Source organism: Bicyclus anynana, chromosome 3, assembly GCF_947172395.1.
Source record: "Bicyclus anynana chromosome 3, ilBicAnyn1.1, whole genome shotgun sequence".
Taxonomy (NCBI): domain Eukaryota; kingdom Metazoa; phylum Arthropoda; class Insecta; order Lepidoptera; family Nymphalidae; genus Bicyclus; species Bicyclus anynana.
In genome coordinates this window covers 251686-272917 of record NC_069085.1, presented here as the reverse complement: position 1 = coordinate 272917, position 21232 = coordinate 251686, and the positions used below count along the sequence as shown (strand labels likewise).

At 41.4% G+C, this 21232-nt stretch overlaps 1 protein-coding gene across 1 annotated transcript in view; it reads left to right on the top strand.

The window, feature by feature from the left end:
- The window catches only part of LOC112052937 (neural cell adhesion molecule 1-B), a 287626-nt gene that overhangs the window by 234849 nt on the left and 31545 nt on the right, over positions 1-21232 (top strand). Inside the window, exons 7-8 of the mRNA XM_052891380.1 lie at positions 9507-9651; positions 9881-10011. Coding sequence (XP_052747340.1) covers positions 9507-9651; positions 9881-10011 — 276 coding nt within the window. The remainder of the gene's footprint in view (positions 1-9506; positions 9652-9880; positions 10012-21232) is intronic.

Genomic DNA, 21232 nt, shown 5'->3' with positions numbered 1-21232 from the left:
ACACCAACTTACAATTGGTATGTATGAAATATTATTTCCACAAAACAAATGATAACAAGTCAAAGAGAACAGACTCAATGTTTAACATTTGATGGTAGGGAAGGAATGTCACTCTCATCTGACGTTTATCTACCGACTATACATACAGAGGGTACTACTGTGTTGATAATAATAAATCTTTTATAACAATCGCATTAAGACTTAAATAAATGCTCGTACCTACCTATAGTTTTTCTAATCATCCAGATTATACAGAACTGAGGTACGAACCGCGCTAGTACGCGTATCAGCTAAAGTTGCTCCATCCCGCAAGTTAAACAACAATTTGGGAAGATATCCGTTCTTTTAAACGTATTCATGAACTCACGCCGAGCGCTAACATTCTAATCTTCCGCCAAATACCTACCTACCTTATTATTAAACTTTTTAAAAAAATAAATTAGAGGCTAAATAGAAATTATGTAAAAAAAAGTATGCGTAGTTAATTACTATATTGATAAATTTTGTAACAGTTGCATAATAAGGGTTGTAAAATCTCGAGTGCCTTTTATAAAACAAAACATGCAAGTTTTTTAATGCACGCATTGGTAGGTAGGCTATGTTCATACAAGCAATCATTATTAATTCAAATGCTCAATATCGCGTCGCTAATGATACGAGACGCGGCGAGCGAGTGCTCTGCTGCGTTCGGCAACAGGCGGAAGTCGCATTAACTTGCAAACGCATGCTAATGGCGGCTCAGAGCGCTGCGGGCTGCTGCTCAGGTAGCAGGCTCAGGCTCAGACTCAAGCTCAGCTCAAAGTACGTTAATAATGACATATTACATCGTGTGACATTTGGCTAGCCCAAAATCATACCTACGAAAACTTCGACGTAATTGCTGCAGTGGCCAAAATGACGGAATATTCTCGACCGAAATCGTGATAGTCTCGTGTGGTCCGATGTGAAGAAACATTAAGTAAATTCCGTCCACAGTCTACGAGACTTTGTGACGGCCTGCGCCGAGCTCACCTTACAGAGAGCCGCCTGCGCCGCAGCTTAGCAAGCTTACAGAGGACCAAGTGTCGTTTATAACAGGAAGATAATACAAGTATCTTAGTTAAATGTAGAAGGCTCTTCATATTAATCTGTAACTACTATTTAGTAGCACCGATTATGCTTTCGGAATCAGTGAAAAATTGTAATGTTCGAGTGACATGGAACATACATAAGCTTCTGATTAGTATTTTTTTGTAGATGTGTAATTTTATTTAGACTACTGATATTCATATGATGATAAAGATCGCCTAGAAAGCATCCAGAGACGTTTTACACGCATCCTCTCTGGACCAAATAATAGAGCATCCTACTCTACTCGTCTTACAAAATTCAAGTTGATTTCGTTGTCAGACAGGCGTAAGATGCATGACATTATGTTTCTATACAAGCTTATAAATGGGACCATAGACGACGCAGAGTTGCTAGGCCAGGTCACTTTCAACATTCCTCGTCGTATGCCTCGGTACCCGATCCATACCTTTCGACAAAAACACTACAAAACAAACCTTGGCAACCACTCAGTTTTACCCCGGATTTGTAAACTCTACAGGGAATTCATTGCCAAAAATAAGTCCATTGACTTACACAGTGACAAGTTGCATCTTTTCAAATCCAAAATTTTAAAAACTTTTCTTAAGAGCTCCGTTCAATAATTCGATCTGTAATATTCTCATCATAAGTTGTGACTTAAAAAATACCTAATTTATGTTTTTATTATTTTACCAATGTATAATTAATTAATTAAGCCATACTGTTATAATTGTAATTTTTATTCATAATTTGTAAAATGTATAATTGCAATTCTCTCATAATCATTCTTCATTTTATAAACATGTAATTCTCTCTCCACTTATAATTTTAAAATTTTAAAGTTCTCGTTTAAATTTTTTCTTTTGGTTTTTGTCAAAATGTGTAAATTCAAATTTATATTTTGTTTTTTTTCTTTCTATTTGTCAATTTTAATTTCTATTATTCGTACGACCTATATTTTTTGCATGCTGTGGCTACCTATAAGTAAAATTATATGTGTTATGCTACCCTTATTTGTAAAATATTTTGTATGTGTTCATATAATTTTGTTGGTGGTCCAAATAAATAAATAAATAAATAAATAAATATTCATATAGTTTATTGAGTGATACATAAAAAATCGTAGCACAATTTAAAGCGACCGAGTTAGCGGATGTACTGATAGTTGCTAATAGGAAACACTTTCAAATCCTTATCGTCTCAGTGATCAGATTGAATCACAATTCTTCTTTACTTTCCACACAATTCACAGCTGACAATGTGTATAACGAACAAAATGTTTCGATTTAACTAAACGGAAAAAAGGAAAACAGAATAATTCGCAGCATTATAACAGCCATTGACTGGCACGTGACGAGCGCGCGGGCGGCGGCGGGGGGCGGGCGGGGGCGGGCGGGGAGAGGCACGATACTCGCGATTTATCGCACACGCGTGAGCGCCCGCCGATAGCACGCCGCGGACTCTTTGCTGCATTATTGATTACGCGACGACGACCGAAACACTTCTGTGCTAGGTATACATCATCGGAGCAGGTACACGTCGGCCAAGTACACTGATCTTAATTTTAAAGCAACAGATACTCTGTAGAACAGTGCTAGACCTTATTCAGAGAAGTATCGAATCACAGAATACATAGATCGTATCGAACTCATTTCTGAATTTGTAAGTTTCAATTTAGTGCACCGTCATCGAGCCCAGTATCTGTGAGAGTGGTTGTTAGCAGCCGACGTTATCAGTTGCTTTACAGCAGCGTGGTGCGGCTTAACTCCGTATATACTCTTCTATAAGGAGGGAGACCTGGTCCATTAATGAATCATTCACTCATTAAAATATAAGTACCCGGCAGACGCCTTGTGGTTTCACATTCCTCTTTATAATATTAGTATTGATAATGCCAATGTAATACTTCTGCATTATGCGTGTATCTTTCGGTTCACTTCATGAACATTGTCAACGCTAAGAACATCATTGTCGCGCGGTGCGGCAGAGCGTCGCGTCAGTGTCGATAACAATAACACAATAACAAGCAGTTCAGTTGGCGGCAACACTGGGGCGCAGCTCTCGGGTGCAATGCCATTGAATCTTTCAACAATACTACGTTTTTCATCGGGGAATAAGATCAGCTATAAATCGTTCGTGTCACGTTTGCGCTCGCTTCGCTACACATTCAACGGTTTTATTGAATTCATCGTAACCCATGGTAACCACCTATGCTATATTTTTGCTCAATTACTTTAGTCTACTGTTATATTTGTTGCATAATTGGCCTAATAACAGTTGTGCAACTTACTAAAACAGTAAACTAAAAGCTGGTTAGGTACTCCTAGATAATAATGTTTAAATAATGCGTATTTAATTTGATGAGAGACCGAATAAAACAGCTACACTTTGAACACGTTTGGATGGCGTAGCATTTAGTTTTGTGATGAATATTGCTCAAAAAGTTATTTTCGATATGCACATCTGTTAGCTATTAACTAAACCATCTTATCCTTCTCTGATGCAGGTTGAGTATTTCTTTAAAGCTAAAAATGCACCCATCAACAATAAGGGAGCATATTTGGTAGAGGTAATCAACAACGTACAAGATATGGTTGTTAATCTGCCACGGTTCAGTGAATCCAAAAATGTCATCTCTGGCTCCTCAGCTAGGTGGTATGATTGCTGGCTCCCTATGAGAGTGCATTTTTCCGAACAAGGCGGCGGCGAAAGTTCTCCGACGAGAGAACTGTAATAAGTTGTCAAACGCAGCGCTGGCGCGGGCCGCAGCACGTGGGCCGGCGGCGCACGACGCACGGCGACACATTTGGACGATGTTTACAATGGGAATGGGGGCTAAGGAATTGTTACTCTCGTTTATAACTGCTACGTCTTGCTCTATATCTGTTGCTGTTTCATGACATCACACTTGTCGGTGTATGCTGAGTCGTTCGCGATTCGTTCTTTACGTGATTAAATTTTTTTTTTATCAGATTTTGTTTGCTGCGTTTAAACGTTAGTCTCTTACACAAACTAAAGCTATTTTATTTAGAACTAAGGTTGTCTCGGGCAAAATAAAATTAGGCGTTGACCTAGTTTGTCAAATTCAAATTACAGATCAAATCATGCTATCAATAGGTATCCAATTAAGCAACAATAGCTAGCGTTAATTATAATTCAATTAGTACATAGTTACGAGTACACAATGGATACGTCGGAGCTCGATTAGTTCGCCGCCTACGCTCCACACTCTGCAGCAGGGAGCGTGTGACGGGGAGCGCGCACCTGTGGTACTGTGGTGACGACAGCTCCATTACATCTGACAACACTAGGGTGTGTCTGCCGGAGGCGTCGTAACTGCGAAATAGATGAAACCATTTGGATACAATGTTTAGGCAGCAGGTTCTCAGTACGATGTTGATGAAATTCCAAGATTTTTTATCAATATTATCTGTGTTCAAGCTCGTACTTACTTTTAAAATCCAATTGGTAGATTACGCCCTTCCGTTTGTATTTCTTTTGTTATTAATTATGTTTATATGATCTACCACTACCACTTTAGGTAGTTTACGCAAAAAGCAGATGATCAGCATGGTGTTAAATGAACAATCACTAAGTGGTGCACGCTGCACTCGCTTGCACCATGTCTTTCCATGCAGTGTCGAGGCACAGGCGGGCTGCATGTGCTTGTAGTTTTACCGTCAATACTCTTTAGACTGACCACAGCAATGCTATTTAGCAGCAAAAATAAGTTTGGAGGTACTTCCCCGATGAGCTCTGGCACAAAGACATTACTTTCTTTTACCATCAACAATAGAGTCATCACTCGAATTCCACTGTCTTATTATTTTTTCCCATTTAACCGATGGAAGTTATCGCCTTTGCCCTCGACCAGAAATCCGTAAGTTCGGTGGAGCTTCTCAGAACAATAGCGTAGAGTCAGTGAGAGCGTCGCAGCCAAAGCTAATAGATTTAGCAGTAATACCGAAGCGAACTGCGAAATGTGTAGCGTGTACCTACACTGTACGTACTCCGGAAACGTCAGCGGCGAATTGTAATATTGTTCAATAAACACTTGTATCTACTCATACTTGACTTCACCAGTGTCACTGCGCGCTGCAACCTTTGTTATTATCTTTGTACTTACGGAGAGATTGAAGATCTCGCCAATCCTCTCACTAATTCATACACACCACTGGACCAAAAAACAAAACTTATTCATGACCACACAGCTGAAACTTTGTGTGTGTGTGTGTAATCATTGGTAGTCGGACAAAATTATGAACGTAGTGATAGTGAACCATGGTGGTAGGGCGTTTTCCTTCGAAGCTCTCTTCCAAGGTGCGTTCGTATCAAAATGTTTCTGAACATTATCCAGGAACCACCACTAATATAAATACGGTGGCATCGGCGTGCGAAAAATTTCTAGTGTTGCTCTTCCGGCTTTTCTTTCCTCTGTGCATAGTATAAAAGAGCTCAGTTCTCGTATTCTTAATTCCAATTCAGTTTGCATAACCTATGCCACAGAGGCTCTAGAGAGTTGGAAGGTCAGATGTCCCAACGTTGACATCCCAAAGGAACGTACTACACAAAAACTTTGGGATGCTCCATTGGTTCAGCTGACACATGAAAATTTAGTTCAAAATCTTACAAGTGCTGTAGATAGAGCCAGGCTTCTAGCATTATCCGAAAAGGAATCTGGGTATTGGCTCCATGCCTTGCCATCGAAAAATCTTGGCACTTTATTAGACAACGAAAGTTTTCGTGTGGCTCTAGGACTCAGATTGGGTACACCATTGTGTTTAGAGCACAAATGTCCATGTGGGAAAGAGGTGAGTAAATTTGGAATCCACGGGCTTTCATGCCAAAGGAGTGGCGGTAGGCTATTTCGGCATGGCTCTCTTAATGACATAATAAAAAGGGCTCTTGCCACCATAAATATTCCTGCGCTAATCGAGCCGTTAGGAATCAGTCGGGATGATGGTAAGAGACCTGATGGATTGACGCTGGTTCCCTGGGAAATGGGGCGGGCCCTAATGTGGGACGCTACATGCGTCGACACATTAGCACCGTGTCATATCAGGGAGACAGAATCAAGACCGGGAGCCGCAGCAGAAAAAGCTGAAACCGGTAAGTGGCTCAAGTATGCCTCTCTGACAGAGAGTTACATATTTGTACCTTTTGCCGTGGAGACCCTTGGGCCATGGAGTCGCAGTGCCAAAAAATTTTCCCGTACTATTTCACCGCGGCTTGTTGCCTCGACTGGTGACAGAAGGGCTGGCTCATTTTTTGCGCAAAGGATCAGCCTGGCTGTCCAGCGCGGAAATGCAGCCAGTATTCTTGCCACCATTCCACGTGGACATGATTTGTATAGTTATTAGGATAAGTTAGCTTAAGTCCCTTATTGTATTCTTTCTCAATAAAAAAAAAATGTTAAATTTAGGTAGATAGGTTTATTATGTAAAATTTGTAGAATATGATGAAAGTTTAACCACCACTTGATTTTGTACAACAATTTGGCCGTTAATGAAATATGAAGCAAGACCGAGCTATATCTAACTCGTTGTAAGTAATGATTATTCACTAATCACTAGTTCACAACGGTATAAAAACGCGACATGTAAACAAGAGTGTCACCAGGCAGTAGGCACTCACTCAGCGCGGTGGCACGCTGTCCGGCACGGACGGCACGGGCGGCACGGGACGGCACGGCGCGGCACGCTGGAGTGCGATCACCGATCAGCTCAATCATAAAACACGATCGCGTCAATTGGCGCACAATAAATCCCGCGCGTTGTGTACTGCGCGGCGCCTGCTCGTGATTCATGCGATATTAAATCACTGGCCATTGAACGATGTCCAATGACTTTTCGCTTTGACGCCGATGGCTGCTCCGTTAGGCCGCCCGATTATGAATAACTCCCAGAACAAATAAAACGTGGCTTTGTCGCGATAAACTGACAACGAATAAAGGAATATGTCAACAGATTGCGATACTAAACTAAACTGTATGGGTTCAACAAATGAGTGTCCAAAATAGAGGTATTCTTTATTCTGTAATGTTATCACCCACACACGTTAAAACTTAACTCTATTATTGCTTGTTGTTTTTTACGTATCTGAGGTAGGTACAATATTGCCGATATTAAACTTGAAAATATGTAAGTATACCTATTACTGAAATAGCTTCACATTGCTTCATTAATTGCTTCAGATTGAACCATACTTGTTAGCCAGATGGTAATAAAATGTGATAACCTCAAACCGGTTACTCGTGACCAAATTCCCCTTTCCTGTAAGACAGAGGAGGCCCGTGGCCACTAGCCGCCGGCGGAACGGTGGCCAACACTTGTATCTGTTTCATCAGCTCAACAGAAAGTCCAGAAGCTCTAGCAATATTACATGAACACTACCAGACTCCGATAAAACGACGAGATTTTTATTGTCGATATTTCGACCCAGTTGCATGGATCGTGGTCACGACGGGACTGAAGTTGCGAGATGAGAAGTGAAGTCAGCTGTTAGGGGCAAAATCGATCTACCCTCTTTCTTATTCTTTTCCTTTTTTCAACGACCTCGCGTTTTTGGCTGTTTAGGCAAACCACACTCACAACATCGCTTTTGTTATTATGCGTATCGCGGCGCCCTCTTGGTCATGGATCATTCATAATGAACAACCACGAAATAAGTTTAAAATCATTACTACCAGACTCCTTAAATCAAACTAATTGAAATTTAAAATCGAAAAAAAATAATCAGAGAATCCTTATTGTGGCGCCGTGATCACTGGCGGCTTGGGTGTCCAAAACCCCTACAAATGGAGTTTTAATTTTTTGATAGACTACAAAAATATTCGCATTACACGTCGTAGTCTACCACAGAGCTAGTCCGGCGACTACTCAATAAGTATCTTCGTATCACCTGCAGCAGTGTTTGTTTCATCTGAGAGTGACTGCGCGCGGTGCTCACTGAGTTGAATTCCTCAGAAATGGAGGGTGAAGGCTAAATGTTTAATCGGAGCGCTTTGAAGTTTCGCGAATAATTTTTTTCGTGCGCCGGGAGTGCTTACACGAAATTTCACCCTTCTAATTCTTCTTTACTCATAAAAATTGCACGAGGTTTGCTTTTAAGGATAAAAAATATATGAAAAAACCGTATAACTTGAATCTCCGAAACTAAGTTGATAAAATTTGCGTAGGTTGAACTTGCGTGAAGAGATTGTTATACAAATTTTTTAATTTAAGAAATTACAAAAATATCTTTGCAATCTTTTTAGACTACTTCGTTTGATATAGTTATCACACTATGCAATTTGCAAAAATATTTTTTATATCTTGTCCACAAAATTGACCTTGATATTAAAAAAAATTGAATGGTTCGTGTTGGTTCTGTAATCGAAAGTAGAAAGGTAATTATTTTTCTTTTTTTTTTCAAAATTAAGATTCACTAGGATCAAGTTTAATTAAATTTTATTAACTTATTTCCGGAGATTCAAGTTTGAACCACTTTTGAACAGAAAGCATATTTTCTTGCATAACTTAAACACTAATATATTTTGTATCCTTTTATTAAAAGCTCTTATGTAATGTACATATTATGTAGTTTCCAATTATTTTTTTTATTGTTCATCTTGACCCTCAAAAGTGACCCTCATATTAAATAAACATTAATGGTTGACTTGTGAAATACCCTTTCACCTTTTACCTTCAGTCCAAGTTATAGTCTCACTCGTAAATAATTAAACGTACATCTATTAGAGTTGATCACATGCTAACGAGGTATTTCGACAGTTGTAAGTCATCAAACGAATTAAGGTTAATTAACATAAAACGGTTAAAGGATTTTACTAAAACCTGACAAGTCCTAGATTCAACCTTAGCCCGTGGTACTTTTCGTGTAGCTATTACAGGAAAGGGAAATACGACTATTGTCGGACAGGATCATGATTCTGCGTCATGGCCAAAATCACAATTATTATTTAAAAAAAAAAACAAATTGTTGGGGTATACAGGCAATGCTTATCGTGAAATGTCAATGGTTAAACTCACCCCTTCGGCTTCGCCCCTTCAGACTCCTACTTGAAAATTATATTATGCATCAAGAATATCTGTATCTGTATATAAGTAGTTTAATTTCACAAAAGAAACAAGTATAAGATACAAGATAAATAATAATAGCACACGTTCTATATAATGCGGAGCGGAGTAGTATGCTGTGTCTATGAAGCGGTTTTATATGAATTTTTAAACTAGATCGCAAGTTCCTGTTCACTTATTGGGTTATATTTCTCCGTTTCTGGGCTCCTCTACCTCGCTCCATTTCGGTGGACTGGCAGCCTAAAAGTTGTTATGCTAATATGAAAAATGGACTATAATGGGAAAATCTATTTATTCATTACTGTCCATTTGTCAGACCAGGTATATCCCCCGTCAGCAGCTACACCTCAGGCTCTGTTCCAGGAGGAGCTGCGCGACAACCTGACGGTGAGCGCGATGAGCTTCGTGCCCACGCTGGACGACGACGGCAAGCCCATCAGCTGCCGCGCGGAGAACCCCAACGTCACCTCGCTGTTCCTGGAGACCTCGTGGACCATCAGCGTCGTATGTGAGTGTCCCTGCGGCCCACGCCGTGCGCCACGGCTAGACCAGTTCGTGTCACAGCACAGACTCCGTGCCCACGCCGGACGACAACGGCAAGCAAAAAATATAGCTAAAATTGTTTAGATCTTTTTTTAAAAATGTTATTAGACTTTTTCAGTAAAGTTGTTCGAATACGGATCATAAAGAGTATATAGAAATCATATTTTATTAACGACTCGATTGTTTGTCCGCAGACCCGCCCGTGGTGAAGCTGCGGCTGGGCAGCTCGCTGGCGGCGGGCGACATCAAGGAAGGAGACGACGTGTACTTCGAGTGCCACGTGCGCGCCAACCCGCCCGCCAGGAAGCTGTCGTGGCTGCATGACGTGAGTCGCCAGCGCGCTGCTGTACACGGGGGTCACATAGAGCAAATGCAGCCGGTCAGACAATCAGGATTGGGGTCACCCAACGACACTTGAGCGTGGACTTTGGATTTGTTTTTACCTGGTGGTGGTTTTGTAGTTAATTTCTAAAAAACTAGTACCGCCAAGTGTACGGTTTCAAAGCTGCTAAATCGTCAAAATTATTGCTAGAATAAAATTGTGCGTCTTCAAAGTTATCACGTTTATTACATAAATTAGTCAAGGACTAACTTAACTTGTCATTAATTAAACATAAAGACGCAGTGACTATAGGAAAGGGCGACGACAAAAATCGTAAATGCTTAACATAACAATGAAAATCACTTCAACTTATAAACCTCTGCCGCCTCCTGAACACGACGCTCTGCGTTCATTAAAGTGTAGCTATTATAGTACTCCTTGTAAAGGATAACATAACATTGAGCTCAATTCAGATGGAGTTTAGGTCGAGATTGTTAGTTTTAATCAACAAATTCGCCTAAACAGTGGAGCCATTCAAACAGCGAGATAGTGAAGCTAAGTAATTACGCCCACAGAGCGCAGTATCTGGCAAGTTTGTGATTTGGCTCGTGCCGCCGGCCATTGTGGAGACGTTGACAAAATGTCTTTATGTCGGAGCCGCCATCCAACACTCGTAAGTACACGATTGTCGGCGGCTCCGCGGACTCGCACACTGGTAACTCTCGACGCCGAAACCATTCGCATAAGTAGTGGTATTCTACAACTGACACTGTTGTTCTACAACTTCTTTTACGATCAATGTGTGGAGTAGAATGTTACATACATTATTTATTTACTTTTTTAATATATTAGAACGATATTCAACTATTTAAGATCATTTAAAAAAAGTGTCTTTAAATTAATAACATTATAGATAATATTTTCTTGACATACATTTTGATCTATAAATGCATAATCACAATTACCTACTCAGTCTAGAAAATAAAGGCTTTTAAGAAAACTACAATTTTCCAAAGTAAAATTAGGAAATTACGTATGAAGCTGTGTACGTATTATGTATGAAATACGTTCTTCCATTATGGTCTGTACTGTACTGATCATTAACAAATAATGATAAATCAGATGCCGCACAATATACTCAAACGTCTGCGAGCATCGGTCGCGTCGCGCGTCGCGAGTGCGTATCCACCCTCACTTCACGATATGAAAGGCGCGGGGAGCGCAGGAGGCGCACGGTCCGATAATCGCTTTGTAGTGCGCGGGCGGGGTTTTAATCAGCAGTGTAGACTGTAGAGCTACTCGGCGCTGTTGTTTCGTGTCCCACTGCACCCGCCGTGCCCGTGCTCCGTGCCCCGGCAATCAGTCCCCGGCGAGCACGCGTCACCTCACCGCGGCGGGACACCCTTTATGTTTTTCGTTGTATTGTTTTGTTTCATGTTTTGTCATCCCTCTGGATAGCGCAGATTTATCAGTTAGACTGTTGGATTGGGCCTGAGGTATTTTGAACTAAAATCAATTTTTGAAAGAAAATCAAGCTTTTTAAAAATCCCTTAGCTGTTTACCACAACGAAATCTTACGCAGATGAATTCGCGGGAATTTAGGGATTATCTAATTAGCCTAAATAGTGCTCCAGATTATAAAGAGTTATTGCTTCAATGGTTAAGCGGTAAAGGGGTCGGATTCAACATCGACGGGTCACGGGTTGATCCCCACCAGCTGAATTGAAGCTATACCCACACCTAACACATGCTTTCGGTCTAATTGGAGGGGATTATTGAACATTTTTAAAAGATTTCACAAAAAATATTATTTTGCTGTTTCATACGGTTTCTCTCGGTAGCTAAATATATATCCTACTACTGCGCTATCGTGGGCTAGTGATAATGTCATCTTAATTTTGAGCACATTGTCAAGAGTGTCTGTCATATATACCTACACCAAACGTTGGCATTATCAATGAGCGCAAAGTCTGCTTTCAATTTTATATTTGCTTTTGTTTGAAATATTCATCATAATTGAAACACAAAATCACTGCGTTTGTAAAACATTGCGAGTGGTTTAACTGAGTGGTTCAGTCGGCAACAGTTCCCGCCGCGCGCCGCCGGCGCCGAGTGGCGGGCCTCAGCGCCAGTTAGCGCCGCCTCGCTGCCCCGCGTTAGAGACGACTCACTGACCAGATGAAAGCATTTGCTGCTTCACTGCCGCCTGCGTCTTCACAGATTACGCAGCAACTCTCAGTTGGAGTCGTTGCGCAAATTAATTAGACGTCTTCAGTCTCATGTAGTTGACACAACACGTTGTCGGTTTTTGACTGGCTGCGTCGAGTTAGCGTATAGCACGACATAGACTGAGACGCATGGCTTGTGATTTTTGAAGAGAGTTAAACATTCTGCTGCTCTAACTATGTTATATAATAGATCAGAGATGTCCTGCCCTGATCCGTCAACACACTACCCGCTCGTGTCGCTCCGGCACGTTCTGTTTGCACACTGATCGGGTCGTGTCCGCATCGCCGCCGTCGTGCGCTTTTTGTTTCAGCATTCGTCGCTTGTTTACAAGCAAGGCTCGCCGCCACCTGGTGCACGCACGAATAGCGATATCGATTTTAACATTTGTTTTATTTGATTTTCAAACGGGGACAGGATATTCGCCAATCTATCATCTTTTGAACAAACAGCTTTTTTGTTGCCCAGCACGACTTACGCCCTAACCTAACTTAACCTAACGTCGTATGTTACCTACATTTGCAGTGTTAACAGTGATGTACGCAATATATGTCCGCGTATTATTAGCTCTCGTCGCGGACAGACGTTAACGAGATTGAGAATGACGCCGAGAACATTAATAATTAAAATGAGCATTATCACAGTAACGAGTCTCGCGCGGCGCGGGGCGGCGCGTGTCCGCAGGGCGGGCGGCAGGCGCAGGGCCGTCGATTACGGCGCCCATTATCAGCGCGAGGCGTTAGGGCGGCGAGCGCGACGCCGCAACTCGGCCGCAATCATTTTTGCGCTTTTTGCTCGCGCGCAAATGGGCCCATTTGTCCGGCTCGCGCCGACACGCCTCATTGTTTTATATGTGATTGTTTTTGAAAAACGGCCCCCGGCGCGGCGATACGCTCGAATTAAACCGCCAAATTTACTGCGCTCGTTTACGGAACGACACCGCCGCCGGATTTTTGCGTTCCGGCGAACAGCGGCGCGGCTTTGTCCGGATCACGCGGCCGGAGCGGCGGCTCTGCCTCTGCGGCTCGTTGGCTGGCTGCGCAGCACAACAACATTTATATAAAATAGAAAAAATATAATTCGAATTCAGGCTTTAGTTAAATTCAGGTTCTTTGCGGTCAGCTGATAACTTGAATGGTGGGAATTAAACGTGACCTTAAACTCTGTACGTTTACTTACATGTCAGCAATATGGAAATGGAACAGTACAGACAGACACTACCAAAACCCTGACGAGCTACCGGCGGCGGTAATGGCGGCGGCATCTCACAAGAGGGTCGTCTGAAAGCCGCCGTCCTCTCGCCACGGACCCCGATCTTTTATTATTAATGCTAACATTATCTAACATGTTAAAATTTCGTACCTGCCCCGAATTTACGGCTCTGAATTACTTAAGTACGTTGAGTGGATGCGAACCCGTCGTACCTATATGTTAATGATTTTATACTTCGGCCCGCGCGCCTGCGTCGCCGTACGTTATAGCCTACCCTTTTAAACGTCCAATAGTTGCCATTGGCGACGTGCGTGTTTTACGATGGCATTGCCAGCTACTCGTGAAATTACAGCAAAATGAAAAATTCAGCAAATTATGTAGGTGTAGGTACTTACTTGTGCTAGGCTATCCGCTGCTAAAAATGGCTGCTAACAATAGGAAAGCTTTTCACATATTGACCGACAAACTTTGGTTCGAAGATCGCACTCGATGATAAGGAACTAACTTGAAACTTTATCCAATATTAAAAACTTAGTTTTCTCATTAACTATGACTAACTACACCCACTTCCTAAACAAAATTTAACCGACTTCAATAACTAACATAATATTATTGTGTTCTACCGTGGATCAGTTGGAAGGCGGCTCTAAGCCGGTGATGTACTTTTTTTGAAGTCGGTTAAAGACATTTTCTACTATACGTAATTGAAAAACTCTCTAATGATAAATCTTTATCATTAAATAATTTAATTGGAGGCTATTGGATCAGCTTCCACATTCACACAGAAAGTTAAGTAAAAGAAAATCATTTTAATTACTCTAAATTATAATATTGTATGACATTATTAAGTTTATTGCTGGCGCTTCTCAGCAGATCCTGCCTTCCGAACCGGTGGTCAATGATCAGTACAAGCGAACAGACCTGATGTTTCAAAAGTACTTGAAAACCAGGCGTACTTAAAATAAATGAATTTTGAACTTGAATTTTAGAACTTTAGTGAGATTGAAATGTCTTATTCTGTCACAGCTGTGTAAGGGTAGCGACTACCCAGATATACACAGTCAAGCTAAAACGAATTTTACCTGAAATTGTATTCTCGGTAACCTGCTTGAGCGAGCGAGGTAGATTATGAGGTCTGGAGTTCCAATCTTGGGTTAGATTCTTCTTTATACCGGGAATCTCTAAGCAGGTCTGAACAGGAAAGTTGGTGGTATTACTTTCCCGAACCTCAAAGACGATGTTAGGTTGGCGGTCCTAGATATTATTAATAAAATTTAATAGTCACAGATTCAGTTCCCGTCAACCCGCTTTGCAGTAGCATGATGAGTCTAACCCAAATCCCTTGACTATCAAGGACAGCACCTTGACCCTGTAGATCAATAAACTGATGATAAAGTCAGTCACAATCAAATCGTAGTGATGATAACTACGACTTCATTGCCATCGATGAACTCGCAATAGTGTTAACATTTATAAGTTAAGTATTAAAAAATACTTGGCCAGCCAATATGCTCGCTAAACCACAGTGTGGCGGGTCTAAGCAAGGAGGGAAGCCTGACCCAGAAATGATGCTGATAACGATGAGTTATATACGGGTTATGGTACCTGTACCTGTGGCCGCTACGTCGCGCGCTAATGCGCCGTGTGCTACTGCGGGCGGCTCCCGCGGGTGTGCTCGTGACAGAGGACAGTATTATTACATTACAATGGGTCGTTCCGGCGGCCGTGGCGACCGTGGCGGAGTTGCATTGCCCGGGTGAGCTGCAAACAGTTTAAAAAAACAACAGTTGTGTACGCAGGTACAATTGTAAAGAAAAGGTACCGGTACATTAAAGATTTGCGTACGCGATCGTAATGGCATCGAAGTGTTGCTGCGAAGTGCGTACTCGTGACAGCTGTCGTACGTCGCTAACACAAACGCGCAAAGTTCAAGGTATTACAAGGCGTATACCAATACTGGGCCAAACCAAATCAATTGTAGTAGTTTAAACTGTTTTTATGATTAACTAGCGACTCATTCCCTACCCCTATCCTACCCTTTCCTAAAAAAACCAAAACCATAATAACTTATTACTTCTGAGTACTTCAAGGAATTTTTGAAAAAAGAATTAGCCAAATCGGTTCAGCCGTTCTCGCGCTTAGCTACATATTTAGCGATTTATTTTTATGTAATAGAAAATATTTGGTGAAGCTTCTTTAAAATAAAAGTAGTTTCAAGGTAGATACTTATCGGAATATATTTAAATTTTTCACTTAAATTATCTGACCTCATTTTCCTCTAAAAAAAGATTGTACTTATAGTTAGTACTTACGGCGTAGCACAAACAGTCAAGACAAGGAGTAGGAGTGGTATTATTGTTGTTGTTCACTGGCTCCGGCAGACACCGACCCTCGCGTCGCTGTCGCTCGTCAGAGTATAGTTGTAGTGTGGGCTGTAGAGGGCGGCACTTCGCAAGTTGTTGTACAACTAAGTTGGGAAGGAAATTTCAAAGAGAATATTGTTGTCGAGCCGACGGCGATAGTTCCCGCTCCTAACATCCAATTAATGAATCGAATTTTGTCAAACTGTTGTTTTGCGTAATTTGCGCGCCCAAACTTTGTTTAGTTGTAGTGTAGTTTATTATGTAATAACAGTTTAGTGGCGATATAATAAATTGATAAGAGTTCTATTCCCGGTACCTTCACTGTCTTAGTAACTGTGAGGCCACATTGTTTGTCTGCATCATTGGTTCAGTGGCAAGCCAATGCAGCTTTGAATCATTAGGACATTAGGGTTCGAGACGCGAGACTTGGGTCGTGATCTTGTTTCATAGTGATCTAGTAATCATGCTGGGCCAATGTTTCGCCGGCGCGACGCTACTTCGTCCGCTGTTTGCCAAACCCCTGAAGCATTGAAATATACACTTCAATGATAGAAGACAACAACGTTGGGAAACTGACATACCATAAAGCTAATAATCAGGGCCGGACCGTCCATACGGCGAACGGAGCGGTCGCTCCAGGCGCCAAATCCTAGGGGGCGCCGAAATGGTAAAGACAAGATCGAAAATAAAATTTATTTCTTTTCGATCGTCTATATTTAAAGCGACGTGCGCGAATTTACTTCTAATAGAGGCGTCTTTCTTTACCTATGGTGCAGGGAGTGTGTTGATTTTAACCCGGGTATATACAGGTAATAGATGGCGCTAGGGTGATGATTGTACCCGGGCGCTGCGTGAGCTAGAGAGTCTTTACTTATAGTGCAGGGGGTGCGTTACACCCGGGTGTCGCGATCTCAGGGGCACCCAAGCGCCACTCGCCGCGCGGGTTTTATAGGTACTAGGGGGCGCTACGGTGATGATTGCACCCGGGCGCTACGTGAGCTAGAGTCTTTACCTGTAGTGCATGAGGTGCGTTACACCCGGGTGCCGCGATCTCAGGGGCGCCCAAGCGCCACTCGCCGCGCGGGTTCTATAGGTACTAGGGGGCGCTAGGGTGATGATTGCACCCGGGCACTACGTGATCGAGAGACGGTATTGTGCCTGATTTTCAATTGGCCTGAGTATGGTCAAAATATTCGCGTTCCATAAGTTCGTAGCCTAAGTAAACCAGGAAACTACAAAGCTATAATTTTTTAGTTAATTTATTTTTCAACTTTATTTAGAGCTCAATACACTTATTTTGTTGGCCTGGAAACATTTCTATACCAGCTATTTTTTTTCTTTAAACTCTTAGAAAATGCAATGCAGACCACTTTCATAAAAATTTTGAACTCGATAAGTGGTTTTTCTAGCTTCGGAAATAGATAAAAGTCTGATGGAGATGAGACTAGATCATATGAATATGGTGGTGAGGTAAGAATTCTAAATTATACTGATGAATTTCTGCTATGCTTTTAACAAACGTTAGAAACTCGCAAATTATCCTGATGAAACAAAACTTTTCTTCTCAATGATCATGGCCATTTTTCTTTAATTTGTACTCTGAAACATCGCAGCAGATTTCACTATTAAGCAGAGTTTATATTTACGCCTTTTTTTTAGTAATCCACCGTAATTACATCCCGCGAATCTCAAAAAACTAAGGCCATTTTTGCAACACGCAAAACCGCTTCTGCCTTTTTGGAACATTGGATCCTGGTCGTGTCCACTTTTTAGACTGTACTTTTGTTTCTGGAGTTAAAGTAATATACTCAGGTTTTAACCATGGTCACAAAACATACAAAAAAGTATCTGCCTCAAACAACTCCAAGCAGTTGCGAAAATTCGTCAGTCGATCGGGTATTTGTTCAACTCAAAGAAGCCAAGGCGATTATGTGATGTTTGCCTTCTGTTCAGATGCCAATAGTGTCAGCTATCTTCCTAAAAGTCAATCTATCTATCTATCTATCTATCTTCTATCTATCTTCTATCTATACTATAATAAAAGAGTAGAAATCGAGTGTCTGTACTTTGCCAAAATTTAACTAAAATCAAGTTAGGGCAATTAGAAATGAGCAATTGAATACGAAAACATTTTTTTTAATTATCTTGTCTGTCTGTCTGTCTGTCTGTCCTTCTGTCTGTATGTTCGCGCTATTCTCTGGTTCTACTGGACGGATTTTGATGCGGATTTCACAAATAGATTAAGCATAGTCCAGGGCAACATATAGGCTTTGTTTCATTAAGATCGGATATATAGCAAAAAACGCGAACTTTATTCTACACCGGCCTTCGGCCGGGGGCTTGTACTATTGCTTCCGACTGTGACTATGGCTGGGCATTTTACCCATGCGAAAAAAACGCGCGGCCTTCGGCCGCGAACTTTATTGTGAACCGGCCTTCGGCTGGGGGTTTGTAATAGGGCTTCTGACTGTGACTATGGCTGGGCATTTTACCCAGGCGCAAAAAACGCGCGGCCTTCGGCCGCGAACTTTATTCTGTACCGGCCTTCGGCCAGGGGTTTGTAATAGGGCTTCCGACTGTGATTATGGCTGGGCTCTTACCTAAGCGCAAAAAACGCGCGGCCTTCGGCCGCGCACTTTATAATATACTACTATATCATAAAAAAATTTTCATTAAATTAAAAGCGAAACATAACATCGTATGTGCTATCTTCTGATCAGTTTGAAGGCGGTATCAAGTTAGTGCTGTGTTAATTAAAGCCGTATCTGAAAGAAGTGTCTGAAAATCCAGTTAAAATCTTTATGATTTAAACGGCTTGAATCGAATCGAAATCGAACGGTCAAATTGAGAAACCTCCTCCTTTTTTTGAAGTCGGTTAAAAATGTATGACATTCCGATATACGTTAGGCTACGAACTTTTCAAACGTTGTTGAAATGTTAGGAGCAAACAGGAAAGGCGCCATAATTGGATCTCGCTCCATTCTAAAATTTACCTCGGTCCGGCGCTGCTAATAATTATTGTTCTCAAACTGCGTCCACCAACATCCATTTGCCTCGTGGATGCGGTCTTGCCTTCTCGTTCTGAGAGAAGACTTCTCTCTGAACGAACGATCTTATTTTGTAGTAGTAATTTTATAACAATAAATTAACCAAAGAAGTTGTACAATTTCAGTTTAGTTAGCTGCCCCTGTCGCTTTGAGTCGCGCGTATTTTACAAGTGTTGGTGTTTACATAAATAACGTAAATGTTGCCTGTCTACGCATCGTGCTGATCAGCGGGGCGGGGGGAGGCGGGAGGGAGCGGAGGAACTAATGCGGGCGGATGTAAATGAAGTTAAATATTAATATTCATGCTCTTTGGGTCAATGCCAGCCTCCGCCCGCCCGCCGCCGCCCGCCGCCGCCCGCCGCACCTCACGCTAGTTCGTTTCGGTGATTATACAAACGCATACACACACCTGGCTTACTGCGCTAAATAAATATAAGAAACGGACTTTTATGACGAATAATTTGGGCTGCAGGACGTGTCAAAGAAATAGACATACATACGCACATACTGACACATTCATACTTAAGCTCGAAAAACATTACCCTCCTTCTGACGCAGTCAGGTAAGAATAGTTATTTACTATAACGAATAACTCGTGTCTTATCCCAACGCTGAATAAGTCACAAGTTGTCATTGTGCTGTACAGTGTTCATACTCGGATATACTTCTGATCATATTCATACGACACAGATGAAAGGGCCGGCGAGCGCGCCGTGATTTTTGATTCCTTGATTTGTGAAATTCTTCGTTGTGTATGCATGATATTGTAATGATATTAACTGAATTATTTTAGGACATAAGTAGGTTTTTCCGATAGTTTCCATTTCTACACTTTGCAGTCATGAGCTTTTCCACTCTTACTGTTCCTACATACAAGTAAACACAGACTGTTAAATATATTCACCCCTCCGTTGCGTCGTCGTAATTAGTAAAATATATCATCTTAATTTCCATGAATACGTAAAAGATATGGTTCTCTTAACAGAGTCAAAAAGCCTTCATTGCGAATGTTGGAACAATCGTCCTGTGCCATTACAGCGGACAGGATAATAATGTACTGCGAGTGTATGACGTAATATCCAGTTAAATGTCTTCATACTAAAATGGCTTCTATTGTAGCTACTTTAGATTCCACGATCGCGTGCTCGAGGGTCGAGCACATGCGGTTGTGGCTCGCAGTACTAATAGAGTAAGAGCAAGTGAGCTATCGGATATTTCGAATGACTCGTATTGCGGCTCGCATTAAAAATAATGCTGTTAAAGCAGTACAATAGATGTTATAATAGTATCAAGTTGACCTACTGTTGTACATTTTAAATAGGTATTCATTTTAACAAATAACAGGACAACATAAGCTGCTAATAATCTTAGAACCAGCAGCAATACACTTAAAACGTATTGTTGTAGATTTTCTGAGATTTTATAGATGACAGACTGTTGTTTTTGACCGTGGTTTAAATAGATCACTAGATGAGCCAGTTTAGATATTACAGATTCCTAATATACTCGTAGCATTGGCCGGGAACGGATGAGAGACTTCCCTGTGAACGAAATATGTATGACAAATAATATGTTCCACCGAACACACGACCTATTACTAGTGAGAATTTTTTTTTATATGTGGATGTGGTACAGGATTTAAGGTGTGTAAAAATGCAATACCTACTTCAAATTATTGTAAAGATCTGTACACGGCGATCTGTACACCGACTCTCGGCCTACGCGCTGAGTATCATACAAAGGGAAACATAATAAAAGCTGGAATAATGAATAGTTCCGGTTTCATGACGTCAAACAAAGCTATGCTAATGTTATATTATGCTAATATGTCATACATCACAGTGACGTCGGCCGCTGGCCGCGCTGGGGCACCGGCGGCGGAGACGGTGCCCCAGCGGCTCAGTGGTGGTCCTTGGTCTCAGGCTTAAGTCACGACCACACTATTTAGTACAGGAAATCTAGAAAATATCGTTTATGATTTGTACAAGATTTACATGACTCGAGATTTTTTAACAATCGGTAGAGAGCAACCCAACAAGCTTAACTTAAGTACATCCCCTTTGGAGTGGCTCAGAAACTCAAAAAGATTTTGGATTGCATTTTTGAATTGGTAATTTTTGTAAGTTATAGATCATAAGTTATTAATCAAATAGTAGCCACGTATCATTTGGGCACCCAATCGCTGCCTACTTCTACGGAAAAGCTCGATTGTAAATGCGACCATTACTATCATTAATACTTACTATTTTAGATAAAATATTCATCATTTATTAGGCATAGAAAATAACTAATACAGTTACGTTTATCCCAAGATATAATACTAAATACAGACCTGTTACAGAAAGGTTGTGCGGTAAACACAGGCGCGTCGCATTA